The sequence below is a fragment of the Pyrenophora tritici-repentis genome, chromosome 2, assembly GCF_003171515.1.
Source record: "Pyrenophora tritici-repentis strain M4 chromosome 2, whole genome shotgun sequence".
NCBI lineage: Eukaryota > Fungi > Ascomycota > Dothideomycetes > Pleosporales > Pleosporaceae > Pyrenophora > Pyrenophora tritici-repentis.
In genome coordinates this window covers 315,455-331,791 of record NC_089391.1, presented here as the reverse complement: position 1 = coordinate 331,791, position 16,337 = coordinate 315,455, and the positions used below count along the sequence as shown (strand labels likewise).

The 16,337-nt window shown below is 49.8% G+C and overlaps 6 protein-coding genes across 6 annotated transcripts; all 6 read right to left on the bottom strand.

Annotated features, from left to right (window-relative positions):
- Positions 1-479: 479 nt before the first annotated feature.
- On the bottom strand, positions 480-4,396 carry PtrM4_056120 (uncharacterized protein; the record flags this gene model as incomplete). Its single annotated transcript, XM_066105214.1, has 2 exons — positions 480-3,366; positions 3,462-4,396. The coding sequence occupies 2 exons, from the start codon at positions 4,394-4,396 to the stop codon at positions 480-482; spliced, it is 3,822 nt and encodes a 1,273-aa protein (XP_065963841.1).
- A 96-nt stretch (positions 4,397-4,492) lies between these two features.
- Positions 4,493-5,077, bottom strand: PtrM4_056110 (uncharacterized protein; the record flags this gene model as incomplete). Its single annotated transcript, XM_066105213.1, has 1 exon — positions 4,493-5,077. One exon carries the CDS (start codon positions 5,075-5,077, stop codon positions 4,493-4,495), a length of 585 nt encoding a protein of 194 aa, XP_065963840.1.
- Positions 5,078-11,575: 6,498 nt separating this feature from the next.
- On the bottom strand, positions 11,576-11,930 carry PtrM4_056100 (uncharacterized protein; the record flags this gene model as incomplete). The annotated part of the gene is made up of 3 exons (XM_001942060.2): positions 11,576-11,588; positions 11,648-11,801; positions 11,858-11,930. 3 exons carry the CDS (start codon positions 11,928-11,930, stop codon positions 11,576-11,578), a joined length of 240 nt encoding a protein of 79 aa, XP_001942095.2.
- A 2,298-nt stretch (positions 11,931-14,228) lies between these two features.
- PtrM4_056090 (uncharacterized protein) lies at positions 14,229-14,777 on the bottom strand (the record flags this gene model as incomplete). The annotated part of the gene is made up of 2 exons (XM_066105212.1): positions 14,229-14,459; positions 14,520-14,777. 2 exons carry the CDS (start codon positions 14,775-14,777, stop codon positions 14,229-14,231), a joined length of 489 nt encoding a protein of 162 aa, XP_065963839.1.
- A 56-nt stretch (positions 14,778-14,833) lies between these two features.
- PtrM4_056080 (uncharacterized protein) lies at positions 14,834-15,211 on the bottom strand (the record flags this gene model as incomplete). The annotated part of the gene is made up of 1 exon (XM_066105211.1): positions 14,834-15,211. The coding sequence occupies one exon, from the start codon at positions 15,209-15,211 to the stop codon at positions 14,834-14,836; it is 378 nt and encodes a 125-aa protein (XP_065963838.1).
- A 143-nt stretch (positions 15,212-15,354) lies between these two features.
- Positions 15,355-15,807, bottom strand: PtrM4_056070 (uncharacterized protein; the record flags this gene model as incomplete). The annotated part of the gene is made up of 1 exon (XM_066105210.1): positions 15,355-15,807. The coding sequence occupies one exon, from the start codon at positions 15,805-15,807 to the stop codon at positions 15,355-15,357; it is 453 nt and encodes a 150-aa protein (XP_065963837.1).
- Between the last annotated feature and the right edge of the window lie 530 nt (positions 15,808-16,337).

Here is a 16,337-nt window from a genome sequence, read left to right as displayed (position 1 = left end):
ACACCCGGACTTTGTCCACCACCCAAAATATGCCCATATTCTGACATTACTGTAAAACATAAATCTCGACACATGCTCCTATCTACGCACTATCTAGACAGTTTATTCTGCAGGCGGGCCGTCATACTAATAATGGCGATATTAACTTAGAAATTAAAAAGCGCGCCGTTTTGCGGTTTTCTTCTAACACTCTTAAGACTGCTTTTTAGGCGAACTAGTGTACGTGTCAGATTTTTATGGATCGGATCAAGTGTGTATTCTCTGTGTCTGTCTACGGCTCTGTCTGTGGGAGGTGGCCTCGCCTCGGGCTTGGCAGTGCTAAGTCCCGGCGCTAGCCCTGGTTTGGGGGTCTCATGTCCTTCCCCAACCACCATCGGCTCGATCATGGAGCAAAACCTCGCCTCAATCTGACACACCCCCTCAGCTCGGCGCTCCTCGGCAGCCTGAGGTGGAGTGGTCTTTGCGACATTCATACCGGACTATATAACAAGACTTTCCATCTTCTCCAGAATTTCCTCTGGATCTGCTTCCTCTACGTCTCGTTCCTTCACTTCAACCAGTCCGACCTGCGTCAAGAACTGGGGCCAGTTGTTGGCAGGCAGGGTCTTCGTGAAACCATCGGCGAGCATTTCGCCAGACGGTACATACACGACTCTGATAGACTTTCGCTTTGCCTCTTGCCTCAGCCAGTGATTGTGGATGTCCACGTGACGGAGTTTCGTCGTCAGCTGAGAGATCTCCTCGTTGATCAGCCGGATCGTCTGCGTATTATCGCACTGTATCGTAATTGTCTTCTCCGTCAACTCTACCCGAAGCTCCTCTAGCAGCATCCGCACAAACATGGACTCCTTAGCCACTTGCGATAGCGCGAGGAGTTCTGCTTCGGTCGTAGATGTCGTGATGGTATCTTGTTTGTTCGCCCTCCATGCGATCAGTCCTCCAAATAGCTTGATAACGTACCCTTGGGAGCTCTTGCGATCCGCGGTGTTGTCCGCAAAGGATGCATCGCTAGCTACTACCAATTGGTCGTCTCCTCCGAATGATAAGGATAGAAGCTTGGTTGACTCCAGGTACAACAGCACTCGGTCAGCGGCTTCTTGATGTAGTGGACCAGGGTTTGTGAGGAACCGGGCGAGTCGTGATACTGGGAATGCGACATCGGGTCGGGTGTTGACGGCGGCGAAGAGTAACGATCCAATCTTGCGTTGATACAAGTTAATCTCTCCAGGAGTCGCCAAACCCTCACGTGCAACTAGTTCGACTCTAGCCATTGGTGTGTTGTGTCGTTGGTCCTTGTTCGTTGCCAGCCGTGCAATCTTCTCAACATAAGCTTTCTGTGACAGCCAGATCTTTCGCTTCTCTCGGTCCCGTATAACTTCTACTCCTAAAAACCACTGCAAATCCTTTCCTCCGGTCAGGTTGTATCGCTGTTTCAGTTCCTCTTCCACTTTCCGAGCTACTTCCGCGTGCCGTTTCGAAGAGGCAAGGATAATGTCATCAACATAAAAGAAGGTGAACACTCCGTCTCGGATCATGCAGCAAGGTTCGTGGGGAACTGGCGAGAACCCGATTTCTAGAAGGAAGGCAGTGAAGTGTCTTTGCCAGAGCAATGGCGAGATCCGTAGGCCGTACAGCGCTTTGTTTAGTTGCAGTATTGTTCCCTGCTTCCTGTATCCTGGGGGCATCCGCATGTACACTGTTCGATCAATATCTGCGTTGACGAAGGCGTTCGATACGTCGTATTGCTTCAGCTCTAGGTCAAACCGGGCCGCAATCGACACTAGCATCCGAAACGATCTTCCGGCCAGTGTAGCAGCGTAGGTTTCTTGTGCGGTGACATTTCGTTGCTGGTCTCCACGCACTACCAATCGCGCCTTACACTTCTGGAATCGATGGTGCTTGTCAAATTTGTAGGTGTATACCCACATTGAGTCCAGTACCTGCTGGTCGGTCTTCCGAGCCGTCTTCGCCGGGACCTCTGACCAGGATCTGGTTTCCTTGTGGCTATGGAGATGTGTAATCTCAGCCTCTTTGAAAAAATAGAACAACTCGTGATCCTCTCGCAGGCCGTTCGCTTGGGGAGGCGGTGGCAGCTGGCTGCGATGAGGCTTCTTGCCGTTTCGCATCATACGCTCAAGCTTTGCCTTGTCCAGTCGCTCTCCTGCCAAGTTTTGAACGTTTCCTGCCTTGGTGCCTGCCATAAAGGCGGCTGCCCATGGCTCCTTCAACATCCTGTGTTCCGGATGGAGGATACCACTCGCGAGACCTTGTTTGCCGTAGCTAGTGTCAAGACCTTGTTTCCCGTAGGCAGTCTCTTCGGATTGTAGGCCGTAGCCTCCGGCATCGCATTGTTCGCGTGGAACGCCTGCGGATAGACCATGTTCGCGCTGTGCGCCAGTCTGTACACCATGTTCGCCGTAGCTAGTGTCAAGACCTTGTTTCCCGTAGGCAGTCTCTTCGGATTGTAGGCCGTAGCCTCCGGCATCGCATTGTTCGCGTGGAACGCCTGCGGATAGACCATGTTCGCGCTGTGCGCCAGTCTGTACACCATGTTCGCCGTAGCTAGTGTCAAGACCTTGTTTCCCGTAGGCAGTCTCTTCGGATTGTAGGCCGTAGCCTCCGGCATCGCATTGTTCGCGTGGAACGCCTGCGGATAGACCATGTTCGCGCTGTGCGCCAGTCTGTACACCATGTTCGCCGTAGCTAGTGTCAAGACCTTGTTTCCCGTAGGCAGTCTCTTCGGATTGTAGGCCGTAGCCTCCGGTATCATCGTCCCTGAAGGGGTGTTCCACATTAGTTAGCATTTGAGCAAGCAGTGCTGCCGGTGGGGGCGTATGTGGTGGCGTCGGATAAGGTACTACCTTCCTTCCCGCCTCATCATACTCGAGCCGCCCATTTTCCGGCGCTCTAGCAATGGTCTCATCTTCGTAGAAAGTTCCAAGTTCTTCCCGTGTGGGATTTGGTCCAGGGGGCAGTTCAATAGTTCGAATCCATGCTGCTATCTCCTCTGTAGTGCTATGCATAAGATTGTCCATAACCTCTTTATGCTCTCCACTATATACGACTTCCTCGTCGAATACAACGTCGCGAGTGCTAATGACCTTGCCTATAGATGGTACCCAAATTCGGAATATGTTCGTCGAACGGTAACCAACTAAGTACCCTATCCAGGCTTTCGGGTCAAATCTCTGTAGACGTCCTTTTCCTCGCTTCGTGTCATCCGTCATCGCAAATGCCTTACAGCCGTACGCTCGTAAATGCGACAGGTTGGGCTTGCGTGGTGATGTAACAACTCCATTCTGGAAAGCGATTGCCGTGAAGAACATCTCGTATGGAGATCTCCAGCGGTTCTGATATTTCGGCGTCCTGTTGTGTAGGTAGACGGCGGTCCGGGCGATTTCCGGCCATTGGTCCCACGGCAGATGTGCATCGAGTCGCATTGCTCGACCCTTTTCTTTTACCACACCCCTGAGCGTTCGGCTCCTCCGTTTTGCGCTTGCGTATCGGGGGCGGAAGGCTCGAGTACTATACCTCTTGTTCTGCACCATCTGGCGACCTCTGGCTTCACGGAAAATATCTCGTTGTCCGTCTCAATAACCTTTACCGTTATACCAAATTGATTCATCATAAAGGTGACGAACATCTTAAGGCTTTTAAGGATGACTCTTGCCGTTCGGTTGTCACTAAGATAGAAATCCCATATGTATCCCGTAACGCGGCAGTTAATAAGCATCTGACTCTTCTCCTTGGTCGTACTTTCTGCTTCGTAGTCGTGAAAGTCGATCGCAACTCGCTCTCCCGGACCTTCTAAAATAGTCCGGGGCGTCCGTCGTATCATTCGCTTCGACTTTGATATCCCACAGGCATCGCATTTCACTGTGGGGACCCCGACGATCTTCACCCCCTCAGATTGGTTCACTAGGTGTTCTAGGGCGTCGGATCCAGGGTGGCCAAGTCTCTTGTGCCAGACTATAGCCTCAGCTCGTTTTCGTACGGCTGTCCTGCGCGTTGGCTGCTGCGTTGAAAACGCTGCTCGCGCCTCAGCGTCATTGAGTTCCAGTATCCATTGTCCGTACTTCTCGTGTAGTACTGCCAGTTCGCTATCGTCGGACCGTCGGAGGATTGTTGGGTCGGATTTGGTGTCCCACCAAAGACCTTGCCGGCGGAGTATCCGGAAGGAGACAAGACTGCAGTGTAGGTCAGGGCAGTAGGCGACGTTCTCGAGGTAGAGGAGACGGTGACCGTCTGCGCTATCTACTCTCAGAGTAACTGAACCGTATGCCTTAATCCACACCCTTGTATTGCCTGCCCAGAGGAAGTCTCCTGTCATAGGCGGTCGAATATTCGTGAATCGTCCGAGGTCGTTGCCGACGTGTATAGTGGTTCCGGAGTCCATTATGTAAGAGCGTTGAAGTGGGTACTTAGATTCCTTTGCCATAAATGATGAGGCACAGATTATAAGGTTGATCTGGCCTATGTTCCGGCCTTCTGGTCACTCGACAGTATCCTCTACCGGAGTGCTCTGTGACTTCTTAATCTGGGGTGTCCCTAATTTAGCTCTCTTGGCTCCCCTTATCTCTTGTTCGAGATCAGTGTCGCTATCAATTCGGTGCTGAGCCATCGTCTTCAGTGTTTCACGTGGCTTCCACCAAACAGGGGCGTTGTGCGGAAACGCGTACCAACAATCCTTTAGTTCGTGCTGTTGGTCGCATACCTTGCATTGTTTCCTATCCTTGCCCGGTCCGGGAGTCTTTCGGCTTTTGCCGCGACCTCGCTTTCCTGGGGCCTTCTCGGCGGCGTCATCTGCGTCTTCGCCGTTCAGTTGAGGTCCACTTGCTACAAAGGCGGCCTTCGGGACCTTGTGTTTGATCGGATGCAACAGTGAGGCGTACTCTCGGAACTGTTTAATCATCATCCGTACAGTGACACGTGGGTCTTTATTTCCACCGGCCATGAACGCGGTAGTCCATTCTGGTGATGGTTTGAGAACTGCTTTGACGAAATCCTCCTTGATAAACTCTTCGTCTTGGCATTCAGGTATGCCAAGGGCCTTGCCTTCCGTGATTGCATGGTCCATCTCAGTTAGCCAGGTCTCCCACTGTGCTAACAACCTCATCGGTTTTTGGGCCGCGAGGTAACGTTCTCTCGCACGTTTGAGTTCCTCCTTCGTGTCAATCCCAACATTTGCGGCTAAGTTTTCAATCCACTGCCGATGGGAAAGACCTGCCTTGCAGCAGTTGTAGAAGAGGTGTTGTGACACAGTCTTCCTTATGTGCTCGGTGAGCTTTCCAAGTCCGGTCCGCTCTTGTTGATATCTCTGGTTAAGTATTTTAAACTCTTCTAGTTGTATTCGGTAATAATCGATATCTTCTTTATAGGACGTCTTCGCGTTCGTCGCGAGGTCCGAGGGTCGTACCGGTACGTAGGCTGGCGCTTCGGCGCTATCGTCGCCGATCGCTTGGCGATATTGGGTAACGTGCAGATTCGTCGCTGCAGTTGATGGCTGATAGCTTCCGATAAGTGGAGCTAGTGGTGGTTGTGGTTCTATTAGAGGGATCCCACGTTGCTTTGGATCTACCTTTTCCCACACTTGGTATGCGGCGCATTCCGCTTGTAGTTGTTGGTACCATTTAGCCCAATTGGTATAATCCGTTAGGATCACTGTTGGATCTCTGTTTGATAGTACAGACATCTTGTCGATGAGTTTTGATGACTCTTCGGTTCGGCGCTTACGTGTTGTAGCGTGGGGATCGTCGTATTGACGGTATTTGTAGTATAAAGTAACTTTGATTGACTCTTCTGTACTCGGTACAGGCAGTGAGACTCTTAATTGTCAGATTTTTATGGATCGGATCAAGTGTGTATTCTCTGTGTCTGTCTACGGCTCTGTCTGTGGGAGGTGGCCTCGCCTCGGGCTTGGCAGTGCTAAGTCCCGGCGCTAGCCCTGGTTTGGGGGTCTCATGTCCTTCCCCAACCACCATCGGCTCGATCATGGAGCAAAACCTCGCCTCAATCTGACAGTACGAGTCAAAACGATTTGGCGGCGAATCTTAGCGACATCCAACCGCGTATGCTAGATTAGTTACATAGTTTCATAGTGCGTCTGTGCTATTGCGGGGTAGTCAGGGGTCGTATCCGAGCCCAAGAAACCCCAAACGGTGATCCGTGTATGCAAGGGCGTTGGCGAGACGGGTCGGTACTTTTACGGGGTAGTTAGGGGCTAGTTAGGATGCAATTTAAGCTAGGGCTTATGTCTGACACGTCGTAGTCAGGGGTTATACCCGAACCGAGGATCCCCCGAACCGTAATCTGCGTATGCAGGGGTACACAATCCAAATCAGGGCTTATGTTTAACACGTGATAGCCAGCGGTCGTATCCGGGCCCAAGAACCCCTAGTACGGTGATCTGCTAGCAAGTGTTTAGCTTACGCCCGAAGCCTTGTGTTAGATAATAGCACTGTTGAAGATGAGAGCGTACAGACGCTAGGTTAGACTAGCGCGACCCGGCATCTGTGAGAGCCAATCGGATCACAGGAAGGCTTGGCACCCCCTAGGTGTGCCCACAACCGTAGACAGAACCTGTCAGATATAATGAGATATTGCACAAAAGTGATGGATGTTGATGATTGTGTGTATTGTGTTCTGTCTATCGTGTGTCCGCGCTTGTGGCCCTCTTGAGGGGCGCACTGACCCTCTCTACGCTGATTGGTTGCTGCCAACGTCGAGTAACCCTGCTATCTGACAGAACCACAACACAATTAATCATCAATATCATCACGATCATTACCCATTTCATCAGTATTCCAGATAAGAGTGAATATCTGACACTAGTACCTCGGGTAACACAAAGAATAGTATTCCCTTAATACATATTTTTCTCTTTATGCATTGAATGCCGTAAAACCTTGAAGTGGACAATATAACTCATGTCGACGCCGTGAATACAAGGTTACCAGAATACATGTGCGAAAAGTCAGGTCAATCAAAGGCATGCATAACTGGCTGTGCTCGGGCGAACAGACATGACGATCGCTTTTCTCGGCACAACGCTCGCTGAGAGCGTCATAGAATAACTCGGAGTTAGAGAAACCAAGGCCGCGTTTAGTGTTTTTACATTTGACTGTGCTTAACTGACTCCCTTCATATTATGTGTGAGAGGGCAACTATGCAGCGGAGAAGCTAGTATGGGGCTTTAGGCAAGCGCTACAGCCAACATAGAGGCCTGGAAGTGCAATGCTATTGCTCTAACATGACTTCCTCAGCTATCTAGCCTTCAAAGACTTCAGGATCTAGAGAGTGTGTGCCCTCTTGACGAAGTATACTCCCAATTGCTGCATCGTAGTATGCATGGTACTCGCTTGCCTTCCCTTGCCAAATCTCAGCCTCCGAATCAAACAGCATACATTTCTGATCGCTTCCACTCCAATCTTGTGGAAAGTCGCAGAGTTTTGAAAGAGTGAGCGACGTAAGAGAAAGACCTTGTGCAATCTCATTAAGAGTTACCTCCCAGGTATTCAGAGGATCTTCTAGTCGTACGAGTGACATGCGGGTGAGCGTAAGAGAGCGTAATGTGAGCTTGTGAGCATGTAGGAACTGTACCAGGGTACTTCTATCCGTGGCGATTTCGAGTTTGATGTCACGAATTCTGCTCCAGGGCGAGTGGCGGGTCAGCTAGACAAGTAGCTTATCGGGGAACTGAGTGGGCGAAATCGTTGTTGTATTGAGAACCGCGAAGTGCTAGCTATATGGTGCGGGGTGCTGCCTAGAGGAGGCTAGCCCTTAAGCAGAAGGAGCTAGTCCTATAAGAGGAGAGCTAACTGGTGAGAAGTGAATGCATGGAGACTGGCTTGCCCGGCCGACATAGCTGAATGGAGTCCTTCGCGCACTGCCTCTCGGTGGATTAGAAGAGCGGCAAGAGGATGCCGTCGACAAGTCTTCCAAAGACTAAGCGTGAATTTTTTAGGCCTTTCGTGGCGGTAAGAAAGCCAAAGACGAATTTGGCAGCAGTTTCCAGGCTACCCACTAGTTCGTCTTCGTCGGACACGACGTAATCGAGGTGTGTAAGACCACTTACAGCGTACCTCATATAATTCAGCTACTCCTAATAAAGCTTACTCTTCCCGGACATTGATTGATTGATCAAGGCTGCCTCTCTGTCTGCTTCTACTGCGGTAGAATGGGAAGACTGACAAGTCCGTGTTATCTCGTGCCTATCACCATCTCAGAGAAGATGTAAGCGCGCTGGGGTGGCAAACGCTGGTCCGCCGACATACATGCTCAGCTTTGTGAGCCTGCGATCTCCTTGTCTACCCTATGCAAGCGACTGGAGAACGATCTATAATTGAGGTGCTTCTATATCCTCGTCTTTAGAGTAACTAGTGTCGCAGACCACTAACGAAGGATGGAAGTACAGATTCCGCCATCGACAAGCCCAGTCGCTATAGAGAAACCCCGGTTCGTGCTTAAGGGTTCTCAAATTTGGGAGCGTCTTGAGCGCCTTACAAATTGTTCAACAGCAGGTTCTACTCCTGTGGAGCGAACGGCCCTGTTAGGGTGAATCATCGTTGACTTCGCAGCACTTGATGTCCGAAAGCGTAATGTATTCGTTATATCGCGAACCTCCATCTGCGCTTGCTCGCGATCCGCCTTATACTCCTGGCATGGTATTTTCTTCTGTTCCTTTGGCAGTGCGACCCATTCAGTATACGGTAGAAGACTGTTGCTGGCATGCTCGTTGTCGTAATAGCTGGTTTCACTTGGAAGAGTTAGCTGGTCGCCAGGATCGCCTGGTTGATGTATGCTCGCAGTCCAAGCGTCGAAGTTGCGGAATTCTCTGTAGCCGCGAACCCTATAAGTTGAAGTACCAGAGTTTTCACACACGGAGAGAGTGCCGGGTGGCGGGAGATGTTATAGAGACTCGCAGCCACGTCCACAAAGCTCAAAGTACGCGCTCTCAAAGAGAAGAGGAGTGGTTAGCTTATTTAAGCGTTTGCACGTTCCTCTGACTTGCTTCCAGAGTAATGCGTCTCCATAGCTAAAGATCGTGAGCCAGACCTCGTCCGGAAGATGGAATGGAATTGCGGCATAATCGTCCATAACAAGAACAAGAGCCACAAGAGCCATAACTATACTGATCGTGAGAAGTAATCTTAGGGCGTAGTAGGCGCTAAGTAATGAGCTACGAGTTGGGTTGTTGGTGGATGGGACAGTTGCCGTGTGCATTTTGGTGGGGCAGGCCCAAGCTCAGTAGGGCGCCAAGCCGAGCGGGCATCCTGCCTCAAGACGATACGCGACACGTTAACTACGTCGCCAACCGTGATAATTGCGGCAGATACCCCGTTTTGCGCGGTCGTATCCCGCCAACAATATCCTCTCACAAGTGCCTTGCCTAGCGGTGCCCTTCAACCGCCGTGAACATCGCGTAACAATAGTGCAGCGGTCAGACCGCTGAACGGACCTGAAGCTAGACACCTCCGATCCTTTTCGAGGGATGCCACTCGACTCGAATCGTAATCTTCATACCTGGATGAAGTACTACGAACACAAATAATCACAACTGTTGGTAGGCCTTGTATGATCGTACGGGTGAATAACAACAACGAGGTTCTTCTAGTAATTAGTATTGGTATTCATTCTCTACGAACATAGGTGCTACGAAGGTATGCGGTCATTTCCCTGAACCTGGAGATTGTGCGGCACAGCTGTTCGCAGGAGCCTAGGCTACCCTTGTCTACACTACGGCGTAGACGGAAGGTCCGCGTGAGATGCCGGGCACTCTGTCGCTTAACTTTGCGCACAAGCCTACTTAGGAAGCGTAAGCTGCTTACTGCTAAGCAGACGCGACACGGCGGCACAGTTCTTGTCATGACAGCCTTGCGCTAAGCCAATGATAGATTCTTCAAAGCGCTTACGGTAGTCATTGAGTCATGTCGCGGTCAACCTCACTTCTAGCGTGGGCCAACTGATGAAAGGTAGTGATGCGAACATGATGTTGTTGTATTATGGTAGCTACGAAAGTGGGAGATAATCGAGCCGAAGAAGGACGCTAGTCCCAAATAGGAGGCACTAACAAACGCTCCCTCAAACACCAACCGTGGCAGCCTTGCTGTTCCAGCTCGGCCGCTTCTGCACCGCAATCGTTGCTATTGGCCATTGCATACATACAGTCACTACCAAGTGGGCACAATCAGTGATTGCATGATTCTCAGTGCCAAAGCAGCCGAACCGGGATAGCAAGGCTACTACGACTCTTCCAAGCTACAAGCGAGGCTAACTGCGACGTGACTTAATGACGATCGTAAGGAATTTGAAGGATCCATCGACCCAGCGCAAGGCTGTCTTGACAAGAACTGTGCCGCAGCGGCGCGTCTGCTTACCAATAAGCAGCTTACGCTTCCAAAGTGTGCTGTCAAACTACAAAAAGGCCGACCTTCTTGCAGTGAATGCTTGAAGGTATATGTAGTCGATATAGTCGATAGTCTGACATGTGCTTGTAAACAAGATTAAACGATAGAGGTCTCGGCATCTAAGCGTACAGTAGTTAACGATTGCGGTTTCACTCCTGCAGGCAGGTACATAGAGATTCTCAACAGCCCCACCTTCCGTGCATGGCTTAGCGCTATGATGCTTGCCGCGGAACAGTTGATGGAATTGGTCGCTTCTCTATTTCATGATGACCAGACTGTTAAAATGCTGCCTGTAGGGGTGAAGCCGTAATCGCTAACTACTATACTACGCTTGCCTCGTCTACCATCTGTATACGTCATAGTACGGACAAGGGTAGGTCAGGCTCCTGCAAGCAGCTGTGCCGCTTGAGAAGCGTAAGCTGCTTACTAGTAAGCAGACGCGCCGCTGCGGCACAGTTCTTGTCAAGACAGCCTTGCGCTGGGTCGATGGATCCTCTAAATTGCTTACGGTCGTCACCGAGTTATGTCGCGGTCAGCCTCGCTGCCCTGGTTCGTCCGCTTCTGCACCAAGAACGAGCCCCAAATACTGATGCTGTCGTCCCTGCATCTGGCTGGACTTGTCGCGATCATCAGAAGCAACACAAGCGACACGTGCAGTATGGTAATGGCATTTGCACTCCCTCAGACTTAACAGTATCTCTTTATCACCACTAAATGCCCAGAATGATTGCTCTAAATGGATCTCGTACCCATCGCAAAACTCATTCCTGGCATTCGGACAAAGCACATCAAAGCGATAGTCATGGTGAGTTGGCCATACTTATCCTCAAGGTGTGAGATGGCTGTTAGGAGGTTTGGTATGACTCGCGAAGATACATGGAGTTAGACCAAAACAGGACAGATCGGATTACGATCCGCAATTTGCAATCGTGCTAATGTATGAATCGTATGCCAACTCGCAAAATATCATATGCTAGTTTGCTTTGAGTGTAGCCAGAACAGATGTGAATGGGCCAACACCGTGGTGCCGTTACACGAGTAGAGCTAGGTTCTCGTGCATGCGCTTGGATGGCTACTGCCGATATGATAATCGTGTGTTTGAACGAGAATGTGGGTTAAATATGATATAAACAGACATTCACTCTACTGCGCTTGTTGCATACACCTATTTAGCCATTTAGACTGCGAATTGTTGTATCAGCACTCGACTCTCAATGCGACAACATTGCAGTATATCTCACCTCAGCATTGCAAAAGGGTTTTTCAAAAGATCGATATCCTCGCCTAACAAATGGCACTGAATATCGTTCAACAGTCTCCCAAACTGCTTGACTTCAGGTAGCCGTATTGCATCAATCTTGATATCCCGTAACGAGAGGCGTCGCACCTCTTCCACTTCAAGAATTCAGTATATCATGGTACCGTAACGCTTGGAGATGCACATAGCTCACCAGAATACATTGACGCAAAGGCATCTAGGATGACACGATCCTTGTCTAGGCAGGGCCTGAGCGCGAGAAGCATTGTGGCGACTGGAATCGCCCATCGACCAGGAAAACATCTTTCTGCGATAACGATGGCTCTGCGGACATCGGACTTTTTTGTCTGTTTAATGTTGACGGTTTCATTGAAAGGCCTCCGGAGCTCGATGACCCTTTTTGCCCATTGATCCCAAAAATCTTTACTCTCCAGCTCAGGCATGAGTTGAAACAAACCACTGCCTATCAAGTCCTGCATAGTCGCTTGGGAACATTTGCCCTCTATATCGAGATACCCTTGACTGAGGTATTCGCCAAAATAATATCCTATCGGCCTAAGCCGCAGCTGCTGTAAGTAGGCTAAGTTCGGTTGAACATAAGGATCCGAATAGCCCGAGAAAGCGTCTATGATCTCTAGATCTTTAACAAAGGCTGCCTTTGGCATATTTCGAGTGTCGATGATTAACAAGGCAATCTGTGAAGGATCGTATCCATCGGGATTACGGTGCCGCGCTCGGTGCAGACCGTACTGGAGAGCAAACAGCAAGGAACTAGTCCAACAGACTAGGTTACAGTCCACAGGATCATCATAATTCCACCATCGCAGATGAACATTCAATATCTTGGCAGCCTCCTGTCGATTCCAAGTGAAAATATCTTGCGTAGCTCTGAACCCATTCTGTTTACAAGCCTCAGGGATGACACTAGAAAGAGATGTTTGTCCATAGCAGTTTGGTGTGTGGATTCGAAACAGGAATCTTGGGATATTTCCGTCTCGGAGAGAAGGCATCTGACTTAATCCGAAGGGGTCTGGCTGGAACAGGAGGGGCGATGATGTCGTCATAGCTACAAGAGTGAGATCTGCGCCTCAGACCATCGTGATGAGGAAGGGTACGAGAGAAAACGAGATCTAAACGACAACGGTGTTTGAGCCTAGGCTTATCAAAAGTAATTGACCATGCATTAGTGGGAGGAAGTCGAATGCATTTTGCCATAAGTACGAAGATCAAGAGACGTCATACAATGTGCAACTACTTATACAACCTCGCTTTCAACACTAGTCTACCCCGCGGCAGCCAAGATCTTCGATTCGGGAAGCAACATAACCCCGCATCTTACCTTATTAATTACGGATCCGGTCAGAGTGTATGCAATCGCTGGAAGCTAGGCGTGATACCAATTGAGCCCTCTCTGACTTGTACGCTCGATATTTCAACAATTATAGGAGATAGCAAGGCAAATGCTACAGTGTTAGCTCCATGCTGTAGTCCTCAATGAAGTAAACTCTTTCGATCTTCTCTTAGGCCTCTGGCAAGTAGACCGTAGGTGCTAGAATCTCACATTTGTTTCTTATTAGTGGATATCACAGAGACTGAAATCGATTCTTGATCTTGTAAAGCCCGAGCTCAGCGCCGTCGCGATCGGAAGCCAGCTGCTCCACCCCGAGACCCCGGTCCCAGGCATCCAGATTTGTATTGCGCCACAGTGATGGGTGTCGCTGCTGACGTGGCAGATGTTCATTGGACTATAGTCATGTCCCATGCAGCACCCAACTCATGCATTTGGTTCGTAAGAAATACCAACTTCCCCAAAAACCACGCCCACGTGACGACACAGTCAAAGCAGTAGTACCAAGAGTTGAGTATCTAGACACGTAAACGCAGAGAATTTCGTTTATACTAATTCAGTTTCTTAGCACGGTGTTGTATCTGAACGTTCACAATAGAGCAACAAGTTGCTGCACAAGCGCACATGGCCAAAGGCAACCAATTAATAAGAGTGAGATATGGTCGATGACGCACTAGATCACTAAGCTAGCCGCACCACGAAGGTGGACACAACTCCTTATGATTGGTCGATATATGACGCGCCACGAACTCGATCCAATTGCATACCCTAAACCTCAAAGCCGGATGAAACCGGGCTTGACTAACTATCGCTGCGTAACTATACATAGGGATTGTCACGAGAGACAACGAGCAGTAATCTGAGAACTTATAAAGAAGTTTGATTTGTGTGCTACGTACAGTACTCAAGTGTAAATACAAGACGTTGCGTGAAGAAAAGAAGCGGAGAGTTTCGCCAGAGAAAGATATATAGCGGAAGAAAGCTTATGTGATGTCATACCAATGTCGAGACAGTAGCATACTGTCGAGGATAGTACGTTGCACTGTTGCGATAGGAGCGTGCGGATTAGAAGCAGGAGCGTACAGGTTAAGAGTAGGAGCCCATGGGTCAGAGGTAGGAGTGTCAAGGGGACCACGGTGGTTACCGTGACAGTACCCCCCCTTACTCTAGAGCTCTCGAGAGAGTGAGTGATAGCAGTATTGTTCCTGATGTCGGGTTAAGTTAACATTGGCGGTTTTGGTTTTTCTGGGAACTGTTCGTGAAAGCGAACGAAGGTGTCGTTCTCTTTCAGCTCTTCGGCAGGTTCCCAAGAAAGTTCTTTATAGCCAACCCATTTCACGAGGTACTCGTTTCGCTTTCGTCGTTTATTGTAGCGGAGGTTCTCGACGCTCTCGACAAAGTAATGTGGTTCGCCGTCTACGACGAATAGTTCAGGTGGCGGTACGTGCTATCCAGGCAGAAAATCTAATTTTGCCGCCGCAAGTCGGAGGAGGGATACATGAAATACTGGATGAATCTTCATCGTAGCGGGTAGGTCGAGTCGGTATACGTAAGAAGAGATCTTCTTGGCCACACGGTAAGGACCAAAGTTCTTCCAGTCAAGCTTTTTCGAGGCGCGTTGTGTTCTGATGTTGCGGGCGTCGAGCCAGACTTCGTCGCCGACCTCGTACGCTAGTGCTGGCAACCGTTTTCGGTTGGTATATTCTTGTTGCATAGCTTGTGCCCATATCATTTCTTCGCGGATGAACTCAGTCACATCGCGCATCTTCTCGATCATCTAATTTACTTCTCGAGCCTGTAAGGCTTAGTACGCAGGTCTCTTTATGCCGTAGGGCGGTTCAAAACCCATTCGGGGGTTCTGGCCGTAACAGGCCATCCTAGGGACACCCCAGTAGATTCGGATACAGTATTGTTGGCTTCGAACTGGGCGGTGGGCAACCAGCTTACCCAGTCATCCTGTCTGTAGTTTGTGTACGCGCGTAGGACTTGTTCCATGACGGCGTTTGCATTCTCAGTTTGACCATCAGTTTCAGGATGAAATCCTGTAGAGAAGCGCGGGTCGATCTTCAGTTGTTTGCACAATTCGTCGTAAAAAGCGGAGACGAACTGCCTGCCTCGGTCAGAAATAATTGTGTCTGGGAGGCCGTGGTTGCACCACACGTAGCGGAGGAACATTCGCGCGACGTCTATGGCTTCCATCTTGGTACAAGGGATCATATAACGGTATTTTGTTAACCGTTCAACGACTACCATGATGTTTTTATACCCTTCAGATTCAGGGAGATCGACAACGAAGTCGATAGAGATGTCTTGCCATCTCCGTTCAGGTACAGGCAGCGGTTTCAGAAGGCCGTGGCACTTCTCACGAGAAGCTTTCGAACGGCGACAGATATGGCAGCAGCTGACGTATCGACGAATTGTGTCGAACATGCGGGCCAGTAGTACTTACGTTGGACGAGCTCGAGTGTTTTGCCACGGCCAGGATGGCCACCACACGCGGAGTCATGTGCTGCGCGGAGGATCTTCATCTTGAGCTCATCGTTGTCAGGTATAACGAGCCGGTCGCGATAGTACAAGCGTCCTCCTCTAGCTTCGCATTCGCTCAAGGTCAGGATCTTCGACCGTCGCGCACCATCTTTAAGCAGTTGCAAGGTTTCCTTGACCAGCGGGTCGAGTGGGTCGGCTTCGTACTCATCCTCAATGATCTGATAGATGGAGCGATCTGTTTTTGTGAGGCAGATTTCCACTGGCGTCTCAAACAGTTCAGGTCTCAGTAGCGTCTGTTTTGGGCTCATACATAGGCAAAATGGTCGGTTATTCCGGTTAACCGGTTGGTCGGCGTTTTCGGTCGGTCTCGGTCGACCGGTTTAATTAATATAATTAAATCGGTTAAATCGGTTAAATCGGTTAACTAGTTAAATATCTATAAGTGTTGGAAGGCCTTGTACGATCGTACGGCGAACAACAGTAACTAAGGTAATCTTGTGTATTGGTATTGTCTACGAATGTGGGGGCTACGAAGGTATACATATCATCGGACCTGAGGGGATCCGAAGTAGGATCGAGGCGGTACATTAGGCCTCATTAGGCGACACACCGTGTGTATACCGACAATAAGTGTCGGATCGTGAGTATCGGTGGGGATGTCGGCTGCTCAACACTTCGGCCCAACTTCGGCCCAACTTGTGCTGAGCTTAGGTGTACCTTCGTAGCACCTATGTTTTTAGATAATCAATACCAATATACCAGCCACCTGTCAGATAGCAGGCGTGTCGAGCCGAAAGTGCCGACACCGCTAGCTAATAACGGGTTAGCGTCTTAGCTG